The sequence below is a fragment of the Colletes latitarsis genome, chromosome 12 (genome assembly GCF_051014445.1).
Source record: "Colletes latitarsis isolate SP2378_abdomen chromosome 12, iyColLati1, whole genome shotgun sequence".
Taxonomy (NCBI): domain Eukaryota; kingdom Metazoa; phylum Arthropoda; class Insecta; order Hymenoptera; family Colletidae; genus Colletes; species Colletes latitarsis.
In genome coordinates, this window is record NC_135145.1 from 25941812 (window position 1) to 25954308 (window position 12497).

Here is a 12497-nt window from a genome sequence, read left to right on the forward strand (position 1 = left end):
CGCGAGTTTCCAGGGGACGAATGGCGGACAGGAGCGGATGCATCTCCCTGTAGGGGGCGTTGAGTGGGGAGAAGGGTGAGATGGTCACGTTGTCAGTCTTTTTCTAGAAGAAAAAGTTAAATTTTACATTTAGAATAACTAGAAATAAATATAATAAATACGAAAAGATATCAAACAAATTAATTAATGATTCATTGTCTTTATATCCTTGTGACGTCATAATGAGTAAACAGCCAATCACAGACGCTGTTTCAAGATGCAATATCGACCTGTTAATCGACACACAAGTAACTAGATCGATTCAAATATATTAATTATAACTATAGAAGCATATAACGTGTAAATATTAACTTTTAATCGAAATTGCAATCAGATTCTCACATAAATGTTGCTTTTGCGTATAGTATATTTTCGAAAATTATTTATTTCAGTTTTCACTAGATTTACAGAAAAATCTATCTTGATTCTGGGTCGATATTATTGGGCTTGATTTATGGTAAGAAGTTGGTAGTACAGACATAAACGAAGTGAGAAATAGATATCTCAGACGAACATTTTTTCGTAACACACAAATTAAAGGCACAGACAATGCATAGTGGAGATGTGTAAAGAAACTTTTTTTTCGTGTCACGCGAATAAGAAATTTGAAACCCAGCTGCAAGTTGACGAGATTCCGCCGGCCGCGAAGATAAACAGAATCTAACCAAGCGTAGAAAAAACAACAAACGTATCAGATGACTGACCCTGGCCAACGAATGCTAGCAACGGTAATACTAAAATTACTTTCACGAAATAATGGAGAATACAAAATAAATAGATATGTACAAGCAATAAAATACGGCAGTATTTAGTGGAAGACAGAATCCTATAACACAAAGGAAAAACATCGTGAAAAATGAATATCTTTCTATATTCCATATATATTATTTCTCTATTGTTCTGGTAAAATAGTGATAATTAATGAATTTCAATAGATCTAGTTATTTGTGTGTCGATTAACTAATCGATATTCGATGTTCAAGCAGCGCCTGTGATTGGCTGTTACTCCCTGTGACGTCACAAGGATATAAAGACAATGAATCATTAATTAATTGTTAGTCTGATATCTATTTGTAATTTATTTTATTTATTTACATTGTTTTCTTCAGTTTTCCAGTTCAGGTTAACCTTTTCTTCCGAAATACAAATCGAGAGTCGAGATGGACCATCTCACCCTGCTCCCCACTCAACGCCCCCTAGCGGGAGACGTGTCCGCTCCTGTCAGTCATTCGTCCCCTGGAAACTCGCGCGATCGGATGCAGTGACAGGTTACGCGTCTAATGAGGTACGTAATTTTTAATTATCGTCATCTCAACGTTCAAAATCGCTCCTAGTGCTTTCCTTTACCGTCCGTTAGTGCTTTCGTTTAATATCAACGCGTTTCTGACGTTCGAGTCGATCGGAATCGCGAAGAATGTTTCATCCGTTTCGCACGTGCTCGTCCCGTACATAATCGTCGTCGATTACGAAGTCTGTGAACGTAATTAACGATTCGTGGACCATATTTCGGTTTCAGTGGACGTTTAATTAAGTTATAGGTACATTTATTTAACGCAGTGAATCGTGATATGTGTTTTATTGCTGTTACATATTTCGATTGACGAGTTCGACTGGAGGGACGCTATCAACGTGCAATCGACGCCATGTTGGGAAATTGCAAATGGAGGGAATTGAAAATGGAATATTGCGGAAATCAACTTCGTTACAAGTGAGTTTGTACCTGCGTATGATTTACATATTTTTGTGTTTTTATCGGTCAAATTTGATACTAGATCAATAAATAGACGTGTTTGAGTGATTACTTGATTATTTCTTTTTTCTTATTTCAGTATTTTTTTCAGAGATTTTAGCGACCGCGCGCAATGCGGTCGGTAGAATCAGTGTTTGTTGCGTAGATTAGTTGTTTTTCGAAGCACAGTTGCTTCGAGTAGAGTATCGTTTATAATTTAGGCCCACGCGAAGTTCGATTCAGTGTATTTTGCGCATTTTTATATATTTTCCAGAGCATCGTGGCTCCTTGCTTTCGAAATCGCGATAGAGCCTCTTGTTCGCCGACTTTGATTTTCAGTCGCGTTAGTTTATCATTTTTTTTCATCTTTCCTTTAAAAATTAAAATTACTCGACGCCGGTGTTAGAATCAGTGCATCGCCAAGCAGAAATATATGTATATCCACCGCAAATCTACCAATAAAAAACGTAAGTATCATCCTATTTTATTCTCCGCACCTTTAGAAAAAAATATTTTCAAATTTTGCCAACGATTTAAAATTTTTTATACGATCAAAAACCTGTGATTAGTTTTGAACGTAGTATCTTTTGTATTAATTTATTAGATGTATACCTAGAATTTGTACGGTAGATTATGATTGTTTTCTTGTGCTTTACAGACTATGGATTTCATCCTTACATCCTGGAGACCAGCAGCAGGACCATGCAGATAACTTGGGCTGATGTATTTCATTGGTCAGCATCGTCGTCGTCGTGGTCAACGATTGGTGAGTCGCATGTGTTTTGTCCCTCCGGGCCCCAATCATGTTGCAGGACGAAAGGTCCGAAACAACACGGGTTTCCGGTTGTATACGTGGTATTTTTGGCGAATAGTGACCACGGGTATTTTTTATACCCGTGAATAGGAACATATGTATACTGCTTTATTTTATAGATCAGGCTAGGGTCTTTTTGTACTCCGCGATTTTTCATATAACGTGAAATTTGTCAGAACATAAAAATAAATTCTTTGACTTGAAATATCGATTGTTTCTTATATTGTTCCTGCATCATATGAAAGTATAATTTGAAGACTTATTATCAAAGGCATTAGAGTCTTTTCTTATTCAAAAATTTGATGCTACAATTCATGTACAAAAAGACGTTTCGCGATGGGTAAATTCTTGAGTCAAAGTAACATGCATTATGTACTACTTTCATCTTTAAAAAATACGCTTTGACAACAGAATTGCTCAAGAGTTAAATATTTTCATCACTTTGCTTCAATAATATCTCCTCACATATTCAAACTAAATTATCCTATTCTAAAGACATTTCTCTTACAAAATTCAATTTTAATCAGAATAACTTCCTTCACAAATAACATTTTCCATCATTATTCTATATTAAAATTCTGCTCTTTATTTATCAGAAGTATAAAGTCCACTAAAAGAAATAAAATAAGAAAGAATATATAAATACTATTTCTTCATGCGCTAGTATTTACACTAACCATTTTTTCTAGTTCAGGATTTTCAGGGTACCTTTCCGTGTTCATTGCCTAAACTCACCCAAGTGCCCAGGTGCAACTTGCATGAGCAAAGGCAACGAGCACGATGACTTAGTCTCTAAAAATTCCTAATAATATCTCTCTGCGACTGACATTGACTCAGCGTATCGTGCGCGACGTAATTTCACATGTGTGTGTGTGGTTAGGCTGTGGAATTGCGTCGTTTTAAAACCTTAATACAATTTACAAATAAAATTCTATTTCATCTAGCTCACACTTTTTACACGTTCAAAGCCAACAACATAAAATATTTAACGAAACGTAGATACAATTTCTTGCTTTTAATCAACAGAATGCAGAGAATCATTTTACCAAAGCTTCTATTATTTGAAACTCGCTTGAAATACGCAATGATCGCTAGTCTTTGTCGGTTGATTTCAGGAACTGGTACGTACCCTTAGAGTGTGAATGTTTGCAATGTTCGGGTGTCGGAGGGGCCCCGGGGCCTCCTCTCTAGTGTAGGCTTTTGCGCCCGGACATTATGCGTGAGAACCGTGGAGCGTACGTTTGCGAGAATGAGTTTTGCAATGTTTTAAATATAGGGCTAGGTAGGTAGGTAACTTGCCTTCTGGTGTGTGTGTTAGATGTAAGTAGGCAGGGTCAGGGCAGGACTGGCACAGGTCCTGTACCTGTAGTTCGATTTGGAGAATCGAAACGTTGGCCGATCCAAACGGATTCTACCGTTTGTTTTGGTTTCACTTTCGGTTCTTGGAATCGCGCGGCTTCACAGTCGCTCTTCGCGGTCGCGTTCGTTCGCGGTAGGGTCCCCGAAACGCTCGTCCCGCTCGAGTTTCCCCACACCTGGTCCGATAACGATTCGTAGAATCGTTGGAGGACTGTGTGTTGCACGGAATCTCGAGCGTAGGTTTAAGTTTCAGGCTCTGGCAGGACCGCCGAAGAAAGAAGAGACTCTCCGGAGTCGAAGAGGCCCTGACAAACTGTCGCAAGAGTGGGCTGCATCAAATGGTTCTTCATCTTCATCTTCTGATGAGGATGGAGGGTCATTCCATGTTCCTATTATGTCACTGTTGTCGCCTGTAGTTGTAGTACTTGTAGTCTTTCAGATGGCACCTTCTCCAGCTTCACGAAGCAGCCTGGAATGGCTGAACGCGTTAGTAAAATTAGCGTAGCGCATTATTTAACACGCGATTTTATTAGTGTCGCGGTACATGAATATTATCGCGATTGCTTTCAAGATAGCGTTGCAACTATGATCGGTATATCACGGTAACAGTTAGAGTTGCGAACGATGAATATTTTTCGCGTTTTCTTTCAGAGTAGCGTTGCGAATAAGAATTTTCACAGCGGTTTGTTATCAGCGTTGCGTAGTACGAATTATTCGCGTTTCTTTGCCTAGTTACAGTTGCAAATAATTTACATTAATTGTAAAGTTCCATTTAGTGTTGCGAACAACGAGAATTTTTCGCGTTTGCTTTTCCAGGGTAGAGTTGCGCATAAATACAAATTGCGGTTTGCAGTAGCGTTGCGAAATTTAAAAATTACTCGCGTTGTAAATATAATATGAATTTTATCGCCATTGTTTTTCCAGGGTAGCATGCAACAATTACAAAGCAGCTGAACTCCGGTGCTTGAGACGACTGTTCCTAATTTAGGATTCTGGTTAGTATATCTTCAGTTTATCGAGTAAGAAAAGAATTCCTCTAATTTCATTTCCCACCGTTTCAAGTGCTACGATCGTTTTCCATACCCTGTCGGTAAGGTTGCGAGTGATACCGACATGGTAATGGGGGTTCTAGAACCCCATGTACCTAAAAAACGCGTCAGGTGTCGCTCTAGGCACTTTCAGAATTTTTTTCTCGAACATGAGTAGGATTTCGAGGGTATATTGACCAAAAATAATTGTAATTGACCCCTGCAACTGAATAATTTCTACCGTCTGACAATACTGGGTCGCCATTTTTGTATTAATCCTCATCAGTACTAATGAGTTTCTCAACTGACCGCCATCTTTGAGAAGAGGGCGCTGAAAGCAGCTCTGAATTTTCCAGGTCGGTAAGGCAGTCAGCTTGGGCCACGAAAGTCCATCGTGCATGTCGCCTGTGATATCATACGAGTTTTTTATCAATATTAGATAAACTTTTTGCTCGATTACAAAGTTCATGCTTCTATATTACAACTATTACACACATTTCGATGACCTCCGATTAAGTTTGAATTTAAGATTCAATTTACTCTTTTGTCTTATAGTTTCGTTTCTTTGCATTTGTATTGTAATAGAATTAGTTTGTATTTTGCTATTAGTGTATACTAGTAATTTAATATAATAAATCTCTCGATGAGTCGCATCTAATTGTTACATCTGAAGAGAGGAAGTGAGATAGAGGAGAATAGGGTCGCCAGTAGCGTCTGATTTCTCAGATTTTCTGGAAAATTCCAGGAACATTTAAACAATCCCATTACTCTAAAAATGATGAATAATTTTTATATTTTGTCCTTCAATTCCTCGAATACAATCAACTTATTTTAAAGCTCTTATTTTTGCAAATTTTGAAATCCATAAAATTTTATTTTTAAAAAACTTTAGAGAAAATAGAATAAATGACATTTTTACATAAATAAAACAAATTTCGATACTGTAGATAATAAAATTTCGAAAATTTTACATTTCTTTGCTAAGAAAAGAGGTGTGTCGCGTTATCGATCGATGGATCGAGAAGTCCTTGTCGACTGTGATCCATTCACCATCGATCGAGTCCTTGTTAGATCGCCAGACAAAGGAGAATACGTTATTTTAAAAGTCTAGGCGCGATTTCTATCAGAATATGGAAATCAGTGTTTCATAATCGATTTATCGGTTTGTATAACGCATTTTGAGAAACTGTGAAGGAAAAATGAAGCAGAAATATCGATCGATTATAATGCAACATTCTGCGTGATATAAACAATGTAAATTGCAATGTTATTATATTTTTTTTAATGTCTTCGTTATTTTAGAATTCAAAATAATCGTAATTATTTTCTTAATTTCATTCAGTTGAAAAACATCGATTATTCGAAACGAGGAAACATAAAAATAATTTTAATAATAAATTTACAAAATTTAATAATTGTTAATAAGTGTATTTATTAATTTATTGGTTCTTTTATTAACATTTTGTGAAATTAGAATTTGTAAAAGATAGATTTTTGTCCATTGTTGGAAATTTGTGATTATATTGCGTTGGAAATCTTATTGCATACGTGTAATTAACGTTTAATTACGTAATTAACGTAAGAGGAATCGAGATAAGATTATTTTTGTAACAGGTCACGTAATTTATTAACCTCAGCTATCAATTCAATTGACTTTCGTTATTAATCGACGAAAAAGAGAAAACACGTGGCTAATGAGAATTATATACAGTGTGACAAGGTATCTACAGAAAAAAATTAATCGAAAATCAAAGATGGAACTGTTTTATTCGAGGCTTCGTTTTTGAGATAATTTGAAAATTCAATTTCTAGTTTCTATTTATATTTAAGTTCGAATTGTATTTTACGATGGGTGAAATTTGAGATTTTGAGAATAGGCCAAAATAAGACGAAAATGAAGAATATCAATTTGTTGATTGAGGCTTCGTTAAAAAGTTATTAACAATTAAATTTGAAAATTTCGAATCGTTCTGGAAAAATTATTTTTGGTTGCAGGGGACAATTGCAAGCATTTTTGGTGAATAGACACACCCCTGAATTCCTATGCATTTTTGAGAAAAAAATTCGAGAAGGTGGGAAAATTTTTCAGTGAAATTCGAAATTTTCAAATCGTTCTGGAAAAATTATTGTTGGTTGCAGGGGACAATTGCAAGCATTTTTGGTGAATAGACACACCCCTGAATTCCTATGCATTTTTGAGAAAAAAATTCGAGAAGGTGAGAAAATTTTTCAGTGAAATTCGAAATTTTCAAATCGTTCTGGAAAAATTATTGTTGGTTGCAGGGGACAATTGCAAGTATTTTTGGTGAATAGAGACACCCCTGAATTTCTGTGCATTTTTGAGAAAAAAATTCGAGAAGGTGGGAAAATTTTTCAGTGAAATTCGAAATTTTCAAATCGTTCTGGAAAAATTATTGTTGGTTGCAGGGGACAATTATAAGCATTTTTGGTGAATAGAGACACACCTGAATTTCTATGCATTTTTGAGAAAGAAATTCGAGAAGGTGGGAAAATTTTTCAGTGAAATTCGAAATTTTCAAATCGTTCTGGAAAAATTATTGTTGGTTGCAGGGGATAATTATAAGCATTTTTGGTGAATAGAGACACCCCTGAATTCCTATGCATTTTTGAGAAAAAAATTCGAGAAGGTGGGAAAATTTTTCAGTGAAATTCGAAATTTTCAAATCGTTCTGGGAAAATTATTTTTGGTTGCAGGGGATAATTATAAGCATTTTTTGTGGATAGACATATCGCTGAAATTCTACGTGTTTTCGAGAAAAAAATTCTAGAAAGTGTGAAATTTATTGACAAAATTAAACAATTTTAAATCGTTCTAAAAAAATTATTTTTGATTGTAGGGATCTATTATAATCAATTTTGGTCAATAGATATACCCTCGAAATCCTAACCATTTTTGAGAAAAAAATTCCTTAGAGAAAATATAATTTCTGGCCAAAATGTCTGCCTGAATTTTCATGCGAATCTTTAAAATGTCATAACTTCTGAACGGATTGGACGATTTTAATGTTCAAAAAGCCAAACGCCGCGTATTTTAGTGTAGAATATATAGAAATTGTAAAAATATTCAAAAATTTGATGCTTGACACTGTAAAATTAGAAAAACCCTATAAAAACGATCCAATTTTCAAACGACCATAACTCCTACACTAGTTAATGTATTTCGATGAAACTTTTTTCTAAAGTAGACCTTATGGGTACCTACAAAAAAGTATTAGACAACTTTTCTGTAGGGCGTCAAACAAAATTACTAAAATTCAAAAACTAATTTTTAAGAAGAATCGATAGAAGGTAGGTGCCCAAATTTTTCGACGAAAAAAAAAATTTCAAATCGTTCTAAAAAAATTATTTTTGATTGTAGGGATCTATTATAATCATTTTTGGTCAATAGGCATATCCACGAAATCCTACCCACTTTGGAGAAAAAAATTCTAGAAAGTGTGAAATTTATCGACAAAATTAAAAAATTTCAAATCGTTCCAAAAAAATTATTTTTGATTGTAGGGATCTATTATAATTATTTTTGGTCAATAGACATACGCACGAAATCCTAACCATTTTCGAGAAAAAAATTCGAGAATGTTTGAAATTTTTCGACAAAATTAAAAAATTTCAAATCGTTCCAAAAAAATTATTTTTGATTGTAGGGGTCACTTATAATTATTTTTGGTGAATAGACATACCCTCAAATTCCTACCCAATTTCGAGAAAAAAATTCAAAACCATCAGAACTTTAAACGTTAATAACTTTTTAACAAAGCCTCCATCAACAAATTGGTATTCTTGATTTTCGTCTTATTTTGGTCTCTAGAATCCCCCATTAAAATTTTTCCCAGAGGTGAACACCCTGTATGTGTCAAAATTGATGAAAGTGACGAAATTTACAAAAAAAAACTCTAATTTCGAAGCCCAGGGGGCTCAGAAAGCCACCATATCCTCTCGATACGTCCCTGCGTAAAATTAACTAAAATCAAAAGTTTCAGTTCTCTAAACAATCTTAAAATTTCCAACGTGTCAAAATTGATAAAAGTGACGAAATTTACAAAAAAAAACTGTTATTTTGAAGATTACAGAGGAAACTATTGTACCCCCATGATACGTCCCTGCGTATAATTAACTGAAATCAAAAGTTTCGGTCCTCTAAACAATTTTAGGATTTTCAAGGTATTGAAATTGATGAAAGTGATGAAAGTGACGAAATCTACTAAAAAAAACTGTTATTTTGAAGATTACAGAGGAAACTATTGTACCCCCATGATACGTCCCTGCATAAAATTAACTAAAACCAAAAGCATCAGTCCTCTAAACAATCTTAAAATGTCCACCGTGTCAAAATTGACGAAAGTGACGAAATTTCCCAAAAAAAAACTCTAATTTCGAAGTCCAGGGGGCTCAGAAGGCCCCCAAATCCTCTCGATACGTCCCTGGCGGCGCCTTCCCTCCCGACGCCAACGACGCCACGCCGTGGTCGACGCTGCTGCCGGGTCGCCCGCAATCGCTGGCTCAGTCGTCGTTTATCAGCCGAGCCGCGACGCCGAACCGATCGGAGGCGCGCGTTTTCGATCGAATCTTCGCGATCTCTGACCACGAATCTCGCTCGTCTCGCCGCGGCCATTTTAATTACCGAGAGCGTCCCGACGCGGAAAACAGAGCCAACGTCGAGCCACGAGCGTCGTCGCGCAGACTGCATTCTATCGATCGTCCGCTCGAACTGTTTCCAAAGGGCTCTCGAGGGTCGAAGCAATAACCAAGATGGCGGACAAGACGTACTACCCTAATCCTGAGATGTCGAAAAACGCGCATTGCAGTTGCATGGAACAATACAGAAGGATGCACGAAAAGTGAGTGCAGGCTCGACAACGTCTAAAAAACAATGACGGGTCTCTCGAGACCCACCTAGCGTCCATCTTGGTTTTCTAACCTAAAATAACGTAGAATCCCAAACACAGTGATTCTGATTTCTTTGTAAATATTTCTCAACTTTCAAGTGTCTTAGAATGCATAATGGCCGCCAGAGGGGGTGGAAGAGGCTGGGTCCAGAGAGACCCAACGTAATTAAATTGCACTTCTCAGGGGTACGAATCGATAATTTTGTTGAAAATCGCAGTGTGCTTTGTTTTATTTGATGGACGATGGATTTGAATCGCCATTTGCAATCGAATGGGCCTCTTTGAAACCAAGAATTGACGATTGAGGATGATTTGGGGGAATTGTGAGGCTTGTTTTGTTAAGAGGATAAGTAAAGGGTGAATATGTTTGTTTAATTGTTTAAAGAGCCTTGTAAATCATCAATTGACGTTCGATCGATGTGTTCGAGCATTATGCTAAATATAGGAGGATGCTTCACGCTTTGATAGAAGCTGTTGATGGCTCGAGATACTGGAGGGGTGGAAGAATGAGTTTAGATATCGTTCTGGCGAAGCAAATAACATTGTTAAGATTTCCAATAGTTTTAGTTTGATTTCAAGCTGAGAAATCTGTGTTTTGTATTCACGTAAATATCTCGAATTTTTTTCTAGAAAGTATGTCTATTCATCGAAAATGATTGTAATTGACCACTGTAGCTGAAGATAATTTTTTTAGAATGATTTGAAATTTCTTTATTTTGTTGAATTTAGGCACCCCCTGTCGATTTTAATTAAAAATTAGTTTTTTAATTTTAGTAATTTTGTTTGATATCCTACAGAAAAGTTGTTTAATACTTTTTTGTAGGTACCCATAAGCTCTACTTTAGAAAAAAGTTTCATCGAAATATATTCAGAATTGTAGGAGTTATGGTCGTTTGAAAATTGGATCATTTTTATCGGGGTTTTTCTCATTTTGCGGGGTGAAGGAACAAATTTTCGATTATTTTTGCAATTTCTATATATTCTACACTAAAATACGCGTTGTTTGGCTTTTTGAACATTGAAATTGTCCAATCCGTTCAGAAGTTATGGCGTTTTAAAGATTCGCATGAAAGGGAAGCATTATGATCTGAAATTATATTTTCGGTTAGGAATTTTTTTCTAGAAACTGAGTAGGATTTCGGGAGTATGTCTAATCATCGAAAATGATTGTAATTGACCACTGTAGCTGAAGATAATTTTTTAAGAATGATTTGAAATTTCTTTATTTTGTTGAATTTAGGCACCCCCTGTCGATTTTAATTAAAAATTAGTTTTTTAATTTTAGTAATTTTGTTTGATATCCTACAGAAAAGTTGTTTAATACTTTTTTGTAGGTACCCATAAGCTCTACTTTAGAAAAAAGTTTCGTTGAAATATATTCACAATTATAGGAGTTATGGCAGTTTGAAGATTGAATCGTTTTTTGGGGGTTTTTCTAATTTTGCGGGGTGAAGGACCGACTTTTCGATTATTTTTGCAATTTCTATATATTCTTCACTAAAATACGCGTTGTTTGGCTTTTTGAACATTGAAATTGTCTAATCCGTTCAGAAGTTATGGTGTTTTAAAGATTTGAATGAAAATTTGGGCAGACATTTTTGACCAGAAATTATATTTTCGGTTAGGAATTTTTTTCTAGAAAATGGGTAGGATTTCGGGGGTATGTCTAATCATCGAAAATGATTGTAATTGACCACTGTAGGTGAAGATAATTTTTTTAGAATGATTTGAAATTTTTTTATTTTGTTGAAACATTTGGGCACCTACACCCTGTCGATTTTTCTTAAAAACTAGTTTTTGAATTTTAGTAATTTTGTTTGACGCCCTACAGAAAAGTTGTTTAATACTTTTTTGTAGGTATCCATGAGCTCTACTTTAGAAAAAAGTTTCATTCAAATATATTCACAATTGTAGGAGTTCTGGTCGTTTGAAAATTGAATCGTTTTTATGTGGTTTTTCTAATCTTACGGGGTCATGGACCAACTTTTCGAATATTTTTGCAATTTCTATATATTCTACACTAAAATACGCGTTGTTTGGTTTTTTAAATATTAAAATCGTCCAATCCGTTCAGAAGTTATGGTGTTTTAAAGATTCGAATGAAAATTTGGGCAGGTCATTTTTGGCCAGAAATTATATTTTCGGTAAGGAATTTTTTTCTCGAAACTGAGTAGGATTTCGGGGTTAGGTGTAATGAAGAAAAATGATTGTAATTGATCCCTGCAATCAAAAATAATTTTTTTAGAACGATTTGAAATTTTTTAATTTTGTCGATAAATTTCATACTTTCTAGAATTTTTTTCTCGAAACTGAGTAGGATTTCGAGGGTATGTCTATTGACCAAAAATGATTATAATTGACCCCCTTAAACAAACATAATTTTTCCAGAACGATTTGAAATTTTTTAATTTTGTCGAAAAATTTAGGCACCTACTCTCTATCGATTTTTCTTATAAATTCATTTTTCATTTTTAGTAATTTTATTTGACGTCCTACAGAAAAGTTGTTTAATACTTTTTTGTAGGTACCCATAAGCTCTACTTCAGAAAAAAGTTTCATTCAAATATATTCACAATTATAGGAGTAATGGTCGTTTGAAAATTGAATCGTTTTTATGGGGT

At 35.1% G+C, this 12497-nt stretch overlaps 1 protein-coding gene across 1 annotated transcript in view; it reads left to right on the plus strand.

The window, feature by feature from the left end:
* Window positions 1–9553: 9553 nt before the first annotated feature.
* The window catches only part of Accoas (acetyl coenzyme A synthase), a 50782-nt gene continuing 47838 nt past the window's right edge, over window positions 9554–12497 (plus strand). The window contains exon 1 of the mRNA XM_076779527.1: window positions 9554–9828. Coding sequence (XP_076635642.1) covers window positions 9740–9828 — 89 coding nt within the window. The 5' untranslated portion in view covers window positions 9554–9739. The remainder of the gene's footprint in view (window positions 9829–12497) is intronic.